This window comes from Lolium rigidum, chromosome 7 (genome assembly GCF_022539505.1).
Source record: "Lolium rigidum isolate FL_2022 chromosome 7, APGP_CSIRO_Lrig_0.1, whole genome shotgun sequence".
Lineage (NCBI taxonomy): Eukaryota > Viridiplantae > Streptophyta > Magnoliopsida > Poales > Poaceae > Lolium > Lolium rigidum.
In genome coordinates this window covers 291668683-291683838 of record NC_061514.1, presented here as the reverse complement: position 1 = coordinate 291683838, position 15156 = coordinate 291668683, and the positions used below count along the sequence as shown (strand labels likewise).

The window sequence follows — 15156 nt, the reverse complement described above, 5'->3', positions numbered from 1 at the left end:
TGTTCCTGGAGGTAGACGCCTATCGCCGCCGCGACAACAGGTACTACAGCGTGACGCTCGACGTCGGCCCGGAAGACGACCCAAGGGTCGCCGGCCTCCTCGCTGACCCCGCCGCGTCCCGACTGGAAGAGCTCATCATCGCCTGCGGACATCTGAACTTTGAACGACAGTACTTCCCGCCGCTGGCCTCCCTGCGGTGCGCCGCGACGCTCCGGGTGCTGGAACTCGACCTCTGCTACCTCGAGCCCACGTCCCTGGGTCTGGCTTTCCCACGCCTGACGGATCTCACGCTGCGTGACTGCACCCTCTTGGAGGGGTACCTTCAAGTCGTGGTTGACGCCGCGCCGGCGCTCACTAACCTCACGCTGGTGAACGTCAGTCAAAAGCTGCCGGTTGCCACCGATAATTTCGAATACATGTCGAACTGCTTCGGGGTGCCCCTTCAACTCCGCTGCCCGATGGTCACCGCCTTGGTGCTCAGGATCTATGTCAACAAGAATGAGCTTGACAACGACACCGAGAGTTCCACAGATGTAGGAAGCGGCATCGAGCTCGACATGCCAAACCTGCGCTCCTTCCTCTACCAAGGGCACCCTGTCAAGCTCTCGCTCACATCGCCTGCTCCAGGGCTCTCAATAGTCAACCTCGACGACACTCACCGAGACCACTACTTCCATGGGTTCGTGCCCCCGCCAGGCATGCTCACGGGCTTCTCCAGCACGAGGACCCTCAAGTTACACCTCGCCAGCATTGAGGACATTGTCGCCGACGGTGTCATCCTGCCCATGTTTCCCAACCTCGAGCTCCTCGAACTGGGCGGGAAGTACGGGTACAGGAACAGCAAAACGGCGGAGGCTGTGGTGCGGCTGCTCCATTCCTGCCCGGCAATGTCCGAGCTCTGCCTCAGGTTAGAGATGCAGTATGACTACTTCTACGAGACAAAGGATCAGGTCGGAGGCCCCTTTGCCGAGTCCATGGACCGTTTCGAGAGGCTTGCTCCCATGTCCGCAGCGCATCGCTGCGCCGTGGAGCTCGGCGAGGTCTCAGAAATCCCCGAGGCTCTGACCACCAACTGCTCATTCAGCTGTCTGGAGAAGAGCCTGCGGAAGGTAACGCTACAGTTCGAGGCCAAGGAGGTCAACTGCTTCCAGGGGCAGCTCGCCAAGTTCCTGGTGCAGAACGCCATGGTTCTGGAGGAGATGCACATCGAGGACGGGAGCCAGTTCTGGCCGGACCACCTCTGCAACAAGGTGAAACGATGGAGGGCTGAGTCGTTCCAGAGGATGAACCTGCCTGACACGGCCGCCAGCTTTCGGGTGTACCAGCTGGCTAATCCTGTGGTAGATTCTAGTGAGGAAGGAACAACAAAGTGGTAAATTTAGGATGTCATGATTCCAGGGATCAACCAAGTGGTAAATCTAGGACTGGCATGTTCTTGAACTGCAAGTGCAATGAGAAGAAAACAACTAATGTTTTGTGTTTCCCTTCGATATATAGTTGAACAAGTTTATTTTTACAACAAGCTGATATATACACCGTGTGTCCATGAGTGCTGGATGAACAAACAGTTTATTCCCAAAACATGCTGGTACACTTTTCTCTTATCAAATTGCAGAGAAGCTTACGTCGGGAGTAAAAATGTACATCTTGATGTCGTGCACATCGACTTGGGCTCCGAAAGTTCCTACAGCGTTTGCTGACAGTGTCTCATTCTGGAGAAAATGCAAATTTAGCAGGTGGTCAAGACACAATACAGAAACGGTTAACAAGATAAGATTCAGTATAACTACTGTATTAGGGTACTGTAGTATATGCTCATGCTTATTTTGTGTTGGCCATGTGCTTCCAAACATTGGTGGCTGGTGAAAAAGTTATTTGATCATACATATTGTTTGTATTTCCCAGGTTAGCTTGGGATGTAACTGAACCTTAGATAATGTTTTAGTTATTAAGCTTCAGGGCCTCCCTTTGACCTTAAAATACCTAAAGCAACCCTAACACGAACGGGAGGAAAAATTCATAGTCCCACTTTAATATGATATTTATATGCTACAATCTATGATACTACCTGTTAGCAATGAAAACTAATAAACTATGTAACTCACCTTCCAGAGGTCTCTAACAGAATAAGCAGACGAACCATCAAGGCCTACATCAGCCAATGTCATCGTGATGTTAACCGTCTCCGAACAACGATTCCATAAAGTAACAGCCAAACGTTTGCCAGAGAGAGGTCCAGCCCAGACCTGCAATAAATTTGACATATCATGAATTTGGCATAGGGACGCACTGATGCATGGAACGCTATGAGCATGCTCATTTAGAATATAGTTATTCCATCAGGAGCAGCTAAACTACCTCGCCGCATCCACCTTCTCCTTGACTCAAAATTCTTCTTCCTTGAACTCCAAGAGAATCTGCAGAGAACAAAACATGCTAAATTTAATGGATCGCAAACTACAGCAGTACATATATAACTGGTTGTAATGTGTGATAGAACAATATATGATAGAAATGTTAAGCAGAAGAAAGCCAATGTTGACACCCCTGGAAAAAGAAATAGATGTTGACAGCAAATGATGTTATTTCAGGACAATATAACATCTCCATGAGGAACACAGAAATGGTGACTGGCCAGCTCAATGCTCACGAGTCAATAAAATACAAACAGCAACAGAAAATTCTTTCGACCCATTGAGTGGTTCAAGCAACTCATATGAAGATACCTACATGAGTTGGTGCAAACTGCCTTCTAAAGACCAGCTAAGATGACAACAATGCAAGGAAGTTTTGCGCCACCAAGAAAGGTCACTTTGTTGTCATGCATAAACTTCGAGAGAATGAAGTGATAGAAATAGAAAAAACTGCTGGGGTTTTGACATTACCTTGATATAAACTTCGAGAGAATGAAGTGATAGGATACAGAGAGAAGTAAAAAAAGAAAGATTCTGCGCAATACCTTGATTTACTTGAATTACTTCTTTGTTGCTCAATATTTCCTTTGTTTCTGAAGTCATATTTCTGACATCGCAACCAATTAAGAGAGGTGCCTGAAACATGACCCGGAAGGGCATTTTCTAGTCAGCGCAACAAAATGAGAATAGCAGATAATGTGCCTACACTGATCAGTTTGTGTTTTACCTGCATTATGCAAGCACAAACTACAATTTCTTGTCGGGGATTTCAAGAGATGTCTCTAGAATTCGGCGGTATTGTATTACACTATTACTAACTTATGTAGAATGTATGCAGACAGGTACACGAATTTGTGCGGCCAATATTAATGAATTGTGCTCATTCTACACATTCCCCTCTGGCATTATCCTAAATTTGAAGCTCATAAGGTATCGAATGAACTTTCTTTATTTACCATGGGGGGTGTGGGGGGGGGGGGGGGATAGTTACAAATTGTACCGTTGAATTAATGGAAGAGAATGCCGGTCAAATTTTGAAGTTACATTATTATTTTTGGTTGAAAATGGATAGTGCAAGAACCATGACACCAATGCAATGCCATCTAGATAGGCAGCATGCGGAACTACCACACAACCATATGATGAAATCAATTGAGAATCGAGATATTAAGAATTTATCAATACATTAGTTATCTATATTTAGATTTTTCAAAATATTTTTAAGTATTTCTTGGCTCATTAGCACATTAATCAGGATGCAAAGAGGCCATAAACATTTCGCGCAATCCTAGTGATTACAGATACACTCAGCAAAATATTACCTTCATAAGTGCCCAGATGCTGAAATGTGCACGGTACTCTGCAAAGGTCATGCCACCATTTCCAACTTCCAGCATGTCTGGGTCTGCCAAAAATGAGTCGGTTGAGTAATATAGTACTCATTAATTATATAGGCTCTTACAATATGACGAAATTTTGTACTCCACACCAAAATAGTTACCATTCCATCCACCTGGTCCAGCATATGATGCCCACTTGTTATTCTTATCAGCAATGTCGGTCATGCTTGTTTAAACATAAAACAGACAAGTCAATTTCACAGCACATCAGCAGACTTGTATACACTTTTGTTTCAGGAAACAGCATATATCACCTTTTCCATGTATCCTCTATATCATCTGTTGTACGCCAACTGTTTCCAACTTTTCCAGCCCATAAAGCTGGATCATCCTGGCCCCTAAAAGACAACACATATCTAAATTCAACAAGGTTGGAGGTTGAGCATGATGTAGAACTACCGTTTCTTTCCCAAGAATTGAATTGCATACCATTCACATAGAGAGTAGAATATTTTGCGGCCAGTTGAATTTAGAGCATCACGCATTGGAGGATACCTGACATTATCGCATCATTGAACAACAGTAAACAGTGAGGTAACAGTTCTGTATACCGCCAAGACAAAGGAAAGTAGTGTGACCAGACCTTTCCTTTGGCTTAATTCCCAGATTGTAACAGTTGTCATACTTTAGATAGTCAACACCCTGGACAAAGAAATCCAGATTCTTGTATTAGTAAAACTATCTACAGCCATGATAGAAGCACAGAGTAAGGTACAACTTGTATGCATCAATAGCTATGTGTCCTAGATCGTACCCATGAAGCAAAAAGGGCAGCATCATCGTTTTCATGATAGAGCGATCCTGGTCTAACTTGACAAGTAAATGCCCTGTAAGATTTAACTTGTTATAACTTTTTTGTTTTTTGATTTATTCTTGACCAAGATACATAAGAACCGTCAAAGCTAGAAAGTTAAATCATGTATAGCTGGACTGCTTACTTACCCAGCGTCAGAGTAGATACCAAGTTTTAGACCTTTTCCATGTACATAGTCCGCAATCGATTTGATTCCAGAAGGGAAAGTCTTTGGATCAGGTAGCAATTGATCCTATATGATAGAGGAAATGAAAACCATTCTGAACCTTTCTGGTAAATAAGATTTACAAAATGGACCACTGCGGAAGAATCTTGCATTTGTCCAGTTATCATCAACACAAGAAGAAATCTAAGATTTCTACGGATGTGCACAAATAAAACATTTAGTGGATGCAAAGAAGGAGAAAAATTGCACACTTCCATCCAAGCTTTAACAAAATACTCCAAAACAGAATACGGTACAAGTGTTGTCAAGACTTAAAAAGTACGATGCGGCTAGGAAAAAATCATGGCCTAAACTGTAATAAGCTTATTACCTTATCTCCTCGTTTCACATAGGACCAACAGTCATCTGAAAAGGGGGGAGAAACATAGCTTGAGACAGCACACGGAATACTTAATGTGTCCCAACAGTATAGATATTAGTGTCAAGCTGAGTGAGTGATGTACCGATGTTTACATAGTCGTATCCCAGATCAGCCAGGCCCGTCGAGACCAACGCATCAGCTGTTTTCAAAGTAGGACGAAGAAGCTTTAAATTGCAAGATCGGCTGAACTCTACAGAATACATTCGACACTTATTGCCGGCGGCAAGCACTAGCACTGACTGCAAACATGAGATGCTGCGCTTGCTGTGTGACAGTGTTCGTCAGTTCTATGCACTTGTGCATACTGCATAGAACTTGACTCGGTGAAGTAAAAGTGTGCCCAAGACCATTTGATGCCTATGTAGTACATACGAACTTGTAACAGATTGAGAATTGCGATAGGGAATTTCAGATTCAGCAAGGATTATTTAGGGGGATCCCGCGCGCGGCCGAACCTGTCTCGCGGATGACCGTCTGGTTGATGTCGCAGGCGAAGAAATTCCAGCTGTTCCACCTGCGTGAAGTGTTACCCACGCAGTGATTAGTCGCTCGGATATCGACCGCGACCCTCTCCGTAGGGCAAGTCAACAAAAAAGCAAGCGCGGTTCATATATAGCAGCTGCACAAGTTGAGGAGCGGGTGGGTAAAGTTTTTACCCCATCTGAGGCACGAGCGCGAGGCCGTTGTTGAGCTGCAGCCTGCCGTAGTTGGAGGTGTCGTAGAGCCGGCGTAGCGCGGCTGTCGGTAGCGGCGCGATTCGCGCCGCCCGCGCCGCCGCCGCGGCCCCCGGCTGCTGGAGGAGCGCGAGGAGGGCGAGGAAGAGGAAGGCCGCCGCCGGCCGCGACCGCGAGAGGACCGCCATTTTCCGGTTCGCCTCGATGCTTCTGGCCTTCCTCCGCGATTGGAAGCCGTTGGGCGGTGCGATGCGGGTGGGGAAGGAGAAGGACACGGGCCGGCGACGCCTGTGGAAGGCGTGTAGAAGGAGAGGACACTTGGCCCACCGATCAGTCAAAAGTCGGGCCCAGTATCTGGATAATGCTTTATTAGCGGGTACGCGTACGTGGCAAGGGTAGCGCTGGCTGACACGTGCGTTATCCGTTCCCGGGACAACGACCGCCATCTCTGTGCTGATAATGGGGATTTTCATTATCGCCAATCACAGGTAATGGCGATCAGGCGATGGGTAGGTAATCTGCATCTTCCAAGCTTGGAGTGTGTTACCAGTTGGGATGGCTAAGCTAATCGAAAATATCCATCGATGAACAAAATAAATACACCGACATGAACGGTGACATCGCGCTACCTATCATTAAGAGAGTAGAGAAGTTGTCCTGTCACGTATAAAAGTGATGTCTCATGTCTGCACATTTCATTCTGAATTTTCATCTCGACTTCTATCTTTGATCTAGCTGGTCCCGGGGAAACCAAACCCTAAAATCCCGTTTAAGGCATCCCCTATCCATGTTTTTCCGGCGCCGCGCGGGCTTGCAAGGAACAAAACCCCCAAACTCGTAATACGAGGTCTACTCTATCCGAATCCGCACTATATAATCATGTTTTACTTATGTATAGATGAACTCAAAGAACATGAATGTAGATTCAAGTTTGCAAATACGGTTACAACACTAGTCAAACAATAATAATAGTCTCATATCCAAAAGGATGCGCAATTAAACAAGTAGCAATCAAGTGTGTCCAAAAAGATTGTGGCCGGAAAACACACAATCACTACTAGAAAAAGGCTTATAGCCGCACTCCTTACCGCCGGCGAGTACGATTCCAAGATGCCAGCGGTAAGGCCTTTCAGGGTCGTCTCACGTTACCGCCGGCGAGTTGGTTTCAGGTCGCCGGGGATAAAGCACTTACCGCCGGCGAATCGGAATTGGAACAGCCAGGGATAAAGTGGGCTAAGAGCACCTGGATGGACCTCCTCTTACCGCCGGCATGTTTGTCTCGAAGATGCCGGGGGTAAATTAACTATCGCCGGCGAAACCGATTTGCACCTGCCAGGGATAAAGTGGGCTGCTGTGTGCCATTTGGGCTGAAATTACCGCCGGCGTCCCAGCTTCATTTTCGCCGGGGGTATTTCACCGTTTTGACATCCACACCGAAAAAAAGTACACAACCCCACACACACGCTCGTCTCCTTGCGATCCCTTTTCTCTCTCCCTCCCTGTGCGGCGCGGCGGCCACCTCCCACTAGGGTTTTTCGGATCTCACCTTCCTCCCCTTTCTCACAGCCGCCGCCGCCGGGAGCCGACCCAAGCTCGAGCGCCAGCCATGTCCATGGGATCTCTCATCGCGTCCAGGCTGGCCAGGTCCGGCCACGCCCTCGCCAACCGCGCCATCTCTCAGGTGCCACCCCTGCATTTCTTCTTGGTCCATGGCCAAGTTCTTGTATTTTCTTGGATTGGCACGCCGATTTGGGTGTCGATTTCTCGTGCTGTGATGTTGATCTGATCTATTTGTCGTTTCCCTTATGTGATCTGATCAGGCTCCCAGGGCTCCCCTTCATACGACGTCGCCCCTGCTCTCCAGGCTCGGATCGGTGGCCCGCGCTTTCAGGTAACCTAGCAATTTAGGATCTGTAGATCTTCTATTTTGTCTATGTATATGTCAGCTTGTTTCTTGCCCTCTTGTCTGCTGAGACGGATCTTCTGCGTTTGTGCAGCTCGAAGCCCTCAGCGGCCGATGTCATCGGGATTGATTTGGGCACGACCAACTCATGTGTCTCCGTCATGGAAGGAAAGGTGTGGTCTTTTTCCCCTAACCACTCTGAAATTTACCATGATCTCTTGCCTGGAAGACTGTTCTACTGTCCCCGCAATTGCTGTATCTGGATGCAATTAGTAATGCATCTTCTCATGCTGTGAAGTTGAATTTGATCACTTTACCTTTAGTTGTTAGTAAAATCGGTGACACTGCTAGTAAAACGTTGTGAAATTGCAGTTTGATGGCCACTATATCTCAATTGGTAGTGAATCGCAGACTGAATCTGCTAGTAAATTCTTATGAAGTTGCAATTTGATTACTGAATTGGTGACACTGCTAGTTGATTCTCATCTGCTCGCCCCGCTCCTCCTCCTCACCCTCCAGCCGCCGCCGCCGACACAGCCGCGCCGCGTACACAGCCCTGCGAACCCCCGCGCCGATCGAGCCAACATCGTCCAATTCCCCGCTGTAACGCCGCCGCCACCGCGTCGCGGGTTCAGTGGCCATCAGGACTCTCCAGATTCGCATTCGGTGACTACCAACAAACTGTCCAGTTATACTGAAACTACCATGTTTACTTGGCTTCTCGTCTGCCCGATCGTCATTTAACTTCTCAAATTGCTTACCATTCCGTCTCTTTTCCACGTTAAGCATAACCAATCAATTTATGTGCGCACATACAAACTGATTCCAGCTCACTTGGTTCCTCATCTGCCTCATATTGTTCCACCTATGGGGTTTATGCTGTTGCAAGGTCAGTGCTGCTCTGTACATCAACCCTGGAGAATTGAGCTGATGCTGCCCTTCGAATTACAGATAGGGTGGGACTCGGTCATGAGTCTGAGCACGCAGGAGGAGGAACTGGCCGGCGGCGATTCAGCGAGTAGGCTGGCCATCGTTAACTTCCATTGAAGTTTAATCTGACCACGTTAAGTCGTTAACTGCAACTGTTAGGTAATAATTGGATAAAAGATGATGCATGTTCTGAAGTTCATTCACTGGTCTGGTTATATATTTTTGAAGCAACGGAAGTGGGAAATATTTAAGTTATATCCCATGCTGTAGCTTGTGAGCTTGGATGGCTTATTGCTGAATGAAAAAGCAGCAACATAAGGAAGCTGATGTAGGTTTGGGGTCAACTTTGCTAGCTTGTAGATGCATCGGTGTTGCTATGTCGTGTGGGTCATGTTGAAACCTTCCTTTACAATTTCTTTTTTGCTAAATCTGGTTTTGAGCTGACAATTATGTTTATTCTTCTTGTGCAAGGAGATCAAGGCGATGGCTAGATGATGGATTTTGCAGCCTGCAGTTGTATCCATCACTTTGTATGTGTATGTACAAACCTGTGAAGAAAGGTGAATCCTTTCTCTCTAATATAACATTGTATGTGTGTTCTTCATATATTATATACATGGTTTTGTGTTAATTTTGTCCTGAAGATTGCACAAAGTATGATATCCATTCATAGTCTATACTGGAAACTAGACTGAAATGCTGTATTATATAACATGTTCATTACGGCAAAACATGTGGTATTGTGCAAAAACAATCCATGTACTTCATTATATCTAGCTTGATGTACTTGTGAAAGTAAATCTGTAGACTCAAAGCTTTGTTAATTATTGATTCAGTTCAGCATGTCCTGGTTCTTATTCTCTTACAAATTTGATCCTTCACATGAACATCATTAACCAGTACTACACCAAGTCATGGTCCTAGTCTTGCATGATATATTCACAAGATATAATTGTTACAATGATACTATACTACTCTATATTTCAAAAAAAAAAAATGGTACTACTCTAATCAGTAATATATTTCTACAGCAATAACTTCTCAAGTCATATGTACTTACTACTGCAATAAATCTTGTCTTCTGCAGTCATGGTCATAGGATCTCCAAGTGCAGACGACATCATTAACCAGTCTTCATTTTATGTGATAGATTTTGTGTTATTTTGATTTTCATTATGTAGCCACTTGCGTGTGATTATACGGTGCTTGTAAAATCAAATATACACTGCTCCTAGACATGTTTTGGAATCAGAACAATGTGAGAAGTTCTGGAGTATCACGTGGGAAATGTATGGGATGGAGCCCATGTGATTTTTTTTTTAAATCCTAAAAGTATTACCGCTGGCGAACTGGGCCTATGTGCCAGGGGTAAGATGAGATACCCCTGGCGCATTGGTAAAACGCCGGTGGTAAACTGGGTTACCCCTGGCGGATTGGAAAGCGCCGGTGGTAAATATTACCCCCGGCGGTTTGGGATAATGCGCCGGCGGTATTCTGGGTTACCCCCGGCGTTTTGCAATGTGCCGGCGGTAAGACATTACCACCGGCGAGGTGATCGCCGGCGAATGCGAATGCGCCGGCGGTAAGCTTTTCAGGGTCGCCGGCGGTAAGTATTTTTCTAGTAGTGAATCACCAGCTCGAGCATCACACATCACCATTATTGACAAGATCATCGAAGGAGAATCACCGGCCAGAGAATCACCACCAACGTCGGACATAGCATCACCAACACCATAGCTGGACATAGCACCACCACCACCACGGTCGCCAGTCATAGCATCACAACCAGGGGTTGATGCCCATGTGGCCATGTCCAAACTGGTTGCGCGGGCGCCTATAGTTTTGTTCCAAAGGAAGATCTTCTCACGAATTGCTCTGGCGAAGCTGCTCTAAAGAAGAAAGTGTTAGACCGACTAGGGGTGGATGTGTCAGAGCTTACAAATGGGATCATGTGGCCAACCCTTAACGGCAATGTTATCGGATGTGAATATCTTCCCATGTAGCACCAACCATGCAAAAAATGACACTTCGGCTATGTGTTGGCCTTCCAAAACTTGTCCATTCTAAAATTTGGTTTGGCACTAGAGTTTTGTGCGGATTAGTGAGGATAGTACTCTAAAGTATTGGCTGTGAAACCACTACCTTCATCCAATCTCCGTAAAACCACTCTAGTACCAAAGAAGACGTAAGGAAGCACACCTAGCTGTCGTCGAGTAAACTCCATTGGCCATACACCTCCAAGAGATAGCTCGTGTCGGGCACCGGGAGAAAATCGACGTCCCTAATGAGAAGGCATAGCTGCAAGAAGTAGGACATCTGCTTACTAGTTTACGTGCGTACAAGAGCGCCTAGCCGGTTTCTCCCTTCAAGCTCCTTCTTCACTGTTCTCCTATTTTCTTATCAGATTTGCTATGTCTCAGTCAATTGGGATTTTCTTAAATCCTAGTAACCCACAACAATGTACTTTAGTTGCACTTCTCTTATAAAAAAGTGCAATTGCATTTTTCGGACAGAAAAGTGCAACTGGACCGAGTTATATTTTTTCTTTAAACTGCAATTGCATAATTGTATTTTTCTGAGATAACTTAGACTTAAGAAAATCTTAGTCGCTGAAGGCATAGACTAACCTTTTTCTTATTGCAATTGCAAACAGCGCCCGAGAAAGGCAGCTTCAGGGCCCCTCCTGGCAGCAAGAGATCATGCCGAAACATTCATTTACACTTGTGACATTTCAGAAAGAATACGTTCTTCGCAGCAACACGACCCACACGCCATGACGGCATCGGCATCGCGGCAACGAAATGGCATCCACGTCTTGCTCTCCCTGTCAGCATGTACTACCAGCTAGCGTCGTCTCTTCACCTGCGTCGCAGTCTCTCCCCATTCCCAGCTATCCGCAGAACACGCATGTGTGCGCTAGCTGATCCTACCGTGGATCACGCTGCAGGCGGGAGCACTGGATCGATAGCCATGGCCTGCGAAATCTGAGCCATTCCGATCGATGGCGAAACATTTGTAGGTTGCGCTTGTTGCCTTCCCGAACAGGTGTGCCTCTGCCGCCCCATGCACGCACGCGCGAGGTCTGAGATGCCACTTGTTGCAACTCCTGATGGACCAAGAAAACTTGTGGATTATTATCTTTTTTGCTGAGAAGAAGCCGGCCATGACATGTTTTCTTTAGTTATCTTTCTCTCTCGATGCTCCATGCCCTCACCTCATCATCCATTCTGATGAGTGGATCTCCCTAAAAGTCGGTGCTGCTCATTGCAGCCACTGGGCGCAAGAAAAGGACGGGGGCCTACTCCGGTGATCCTCTCCGTCCTGCCCATCGGCATATAGGATCCATCTTTTCCACACGTCACGCCTCAGCAGGTCAGCGGCGTCAGGCCACGGCCCATGCGGCTAGCCCTGGGAGACGACTGACACATCAATCTTACAGCATGTACATGTATGCCAGATTGACAGGAAGAGGCCTTTTCTGGGCGTCTGTTTCTTCAGTTGGTACCCCTGGAGAAGATCGAGCAGGTGTGGCGAACCAAGCAAGCGGATGCTTGTGGAATGGAGCATAGCAGTAGACGGGCGAGAACGAAAGCAGCTTGTAGTGTGCATATGTATGCTCTGGCGCCCTCGCCATGGAGTATGGACGGTGAACTGAAGAAATTAACGCCCGTCCATTTCAGTCGGCTGAGGAAGCGTGATCGAGAACGATGCGTAGTCCTGCTCGTTTATCCTGTCTGATACATTGCCCAGTCCTGACCACTTTACTGCATAGAAATAGAAATAGAATGTTTTCTAACGGAGTAAAATTCCACTTTCTACTCTTTGACAGTCAAACAAATTAAGAGAATTTTTTTCTTTTAGAAAAGGCTCAAACCGGAACGTTCTGATCCAGGGTTCATATATATTCATGATATCGATCGCTATAAGTGAAAAAGATCTATCAGTAAGCTCGAAAAAGAATTATGACAAAAATGCACGTGTATGTAGACGCATATACATGTGACATTTGCTCATGTACACTCTATAGTTAGTGAAAATAATGTCATGTAAAACATATCTATAAACAGTTAGATCATCGTTCTGCCGACTTTTTTTTTCCTCAAACAGGCAAAAACTTTGCCTTTTCATCCATATAGAGAAGAGGAGTTTCGAGTGTTCAGATCTGGCCAAATGCTATAAATAAAATCCAACTCTCCCGGCATTACAAGATCTAATGATGTAAAGTGGTGGTGGCGGAAGACCCTAGCTATGTGTTCATGCCAAAGCTCCCACGAGGCCATTAGAGTGGAGGCCATCGCCTTCTTCGGACTTGTTGGAGAGGTAGCAACATATATCCACCAATATTTGACATCATCAAACTCGTTCCAAATGTCGCAGTTGAAGGCATAGGCTCGAAAAATAATTGGTCACCATGTTCCAAATTCATTTTTCCGACATTCACGTCTATGTGTTCCACTACTATGGGGATAGAGGGTCATGTGTAGACGGTCAACTCGATCCTAATCCTTGGGTCCCCTCTCCCGCATCGTCATTACTGGGATCCCCTCCCCCACCACCACCAGTTCCCCTCCCCCCTCTCTTGACACCCATGTCGTCCCTCGGGGTGGCTCGGGGGAGAAATTTCAGGAGTCACAGGAGTTGACCATAAGAGTGTCGTGCTGCTGCAGCCGATCCCGACCCTCTAGGGGCAGTAGAGGTCCCCGCTGCTTTCCACCGGAGCAGCGGAGATTGGAGCCATGTGGCGGCCCGGTCAGCTTAGATGTTGGTGGATGACTGTGGTCATTGAGGACATAACGACGGTTGAAGCCGATCATAGATGGTGGATCTGTTCTTTTCCATTGGTGGCACCTCTAGTTGGGGTAAGTTGGCTGGATTCGAGCTGTATGTTGAAAGATCGAGATGTCGCCTAGAGGGGGGGGGGGGTGAATAGGCAATTACAAACTCTTTCGGATTTGTCTTGTAAGAATGCGGAATTAAACTATCGTTTAGTTTACAAGCACAAACTCTAGATATGCTAAGCTCAACTAGGTATAACAATAACAACTAGAGCTAAGCAAGATAGGCACAAGATATATGTAGCACAAGTGATAGCAAGATATATATATATATATATATATATATATATATATATATATATATATATATATATATATATATATATATATATATATATATATATATATATATATATATATGTGATCACACTATTCTAAAACCGGTGCTCGGAATATTATTCTGAGCACCACCCGCCCCTATAAGACACCGATGCCGTGGAAAAGAAAAACGCGCACGATTCCCTCGTCTCCCAGCTCCCACGATCTTTTCCCCAAACAACGACACAACCCTGAGCCGCCGGCGGCCACGCCCATATCAAACCGCCGTCAGCCACGCACGACGCCGAGCTGCCGCGGACACGCGCCTCGCCGAGTCTCCACCGGCCACTGGCCCCGCCGAGCCGCCGCCAGCCATGCGGCCCCTCCTCGCCGCCGTCGGTCTCGCGCCGCCGATCCGCGGCCAGCGACGCGCCCTCCTCTGCGCTGCTGCATGACGAATTCCGCGCCGCCGTCAGCCACGCGCCATGGCGCCATCTGACGGAGCCGCCGCCCCGGGCCACACGTGCCCTTGGCCGCAGCCATGATTCCATGCTGCTACGGGAAAGCCCCGTGCAAGCCGCACATGCCCACTCAATCGCGCCTCTCCTGCCGACGTGCGAGGCACCATGCCCGGTTGCAGTCCTCGTCGCGCGGCCGGACCGGGCGCTCGCTGCAGCTGCGGTCTTCCTCACCATAGCCGGACAGGGGCCCTGCTGCCAGAGCCACTCGGCCTCTTGCCGCACTCGACAGCTGCCTCTCACCTGGCTTTAGGCGCCGCCGGTACGATCCAGCAGTAGACAGCTCTCCCTGCCGGAAATCACACGGAGTCGACTCATCGCCAACTGCTGCAGCAGGACGCTTGGACAGGAAAGTACAAGACGCGAAGACGGTCAGTACAATGCCGTGTTGTGCTGCATGTTCGTGCTGCCAGTTCCTAGCGCCTGTATTTTTCCTCTGAGCAATGTTTTCTTAACAAATGTACGGCTGAGGTGTACTGCTCTATGCTGTTACTTCTTTCTTGCGTTTGCTATTGTTTCTGTTACGTGATCTGAGATAGCTAGTATTTAGTTTCCCCGGCTTCCCGCGATGCATGAATCATCCCGGCAGTCGACCACAATGGCACGGAGCAAACACCTGCATGGCTGCATGATCGATGAAGGCAGCCTGCATCTAGTCGCGTGTGTGCTTTTTTTTTTGTCAAATTCAGAATTTTTCAGATATTTAAACACAACTAGGATAGCTACTCTATCAAATTATTCTGGAAGTACAACATATCGTACTTGGGGAGTACAATCGTGGGGCGAGCGGCATTGCAGAGACGCTATCATGGTTCCTCAAAAT

At 47.0% G+C, this 15156-nt stretch overlaps 2 protein-coding genes across 4 annotated transcripts; one reads left to right on the top strand and one right to left on the bottom strand.

The window, feature by feature from the left end:
• Positions 1-1452: 1452 nt before the first annotated feature.
• On the bottom strand, positions 1453-6077 carry LOC124672989 (alpha-galactosidase 3-like). The gene is made up of 15 exons (XM_047209131.1): positions 5872-6077; positions 5671-5729; positions 5298-5354; positions 5165-5199; positions 4757-4860; positions 4569-4641; positions 4398-4456; positions 4244-4309; positions 4069-4152; positions 3916-3980; positions 3737-3819; positions 2960-3050; positions 2359-2417; positions 2106-2246; positions 1453-1712 (listed from the first exon to the last, which is right to left on the bottom strand). Exons 1-15 carry the CDS (start codon positions 6075-6077, stop codon positions 1605-1607), a joined length of 1290 nt encoding a protein of 429 aa, XP_047065087.1. The 3' UTR covers positions 1453-1604.
• Positions 6078-7454: 1377 nt separating this feature from the next.
• Positions 7455-10010, top strand: LOC124678001 (heat shock 70 kDa protein 10, mitochondrial-like). 3 transcript variants are annotated; one of them, XM_047213936.1, is made up of 5 exons: positions 7455-7570; positions 7710-7780; positions 7887-7965; positions 9203-9282; positions 9810-10010. In XM_047213936.1, exons 1-4 carry the CDS (start codon positions 7496-7498, stop codon positions 9215-9217), a joined length of 240 nt encoding a protein of 79 aa, XP_047069892.1. In that variant the 5' UTR covers positions 7455-7495; the 3' UTR covers positions 9218-9282; positions 9810-10010. The 3 variants fall into 3 exon arrangements, with proteins under 3 accessions (XP_047069892.1, XP_047069891.1, XP_047069890.1); XM_047213935.1 differs by having other exon boundaries at positions 9197-9282; XM_047213934.1 differs by having other exon boundaries at positions 9194-9282.
• The last annotated feature ends 5146 nt before the right edge of the window (positions 10011-15156 follow it).

Bases quoted from the DNA above. Each gene is read 5' to 3' on its own strand.
- LOC124678001 (XM_047213934.1), top strand. From the start codon at position 7,496: ATGTCCATGGGATCTCTCATCGCGTCCAGGCTGGCCAGGTCCGGCCAC. The intron at 7,571-7,709 runs GTGCCACCCCTG...TGATCTGATCAG, and splicing joins CCAACCGCGCCATCTCTCAG to GCTCCCAGGGCTCCCCTTCA. The intron at 7,966-9,193 runs GTGTGGTCTTTT...TTCTTGTGCAAG, and splicing joins TCTCCGTCATGGAAGGAAAG to GAGATCAAGGCGATGGCTAG.
- LOC124672989 (XM_047209131.1), bottom strand. From the start codon at position 6,077: ATGGCGGTCCTCTCGCGGTCGCGGCCGGCGGCGGCCTTCCTCTTCCTC. The intron at 4,642-4,756 runs GTAAGTAAGCAG...TAAATCTTACAG, and splicing joins GGTATCTACTCTGACGCTGG to GGCATTTACTTGTCAAGTTA. The intron at 2,247-2,358 runs GTAGTTTAGCTG...AATTTATTGCAG, and splicing joins GAGAAGGTGGATGCGGCGAG to GTCTGGGCTGGACCTCTCTC.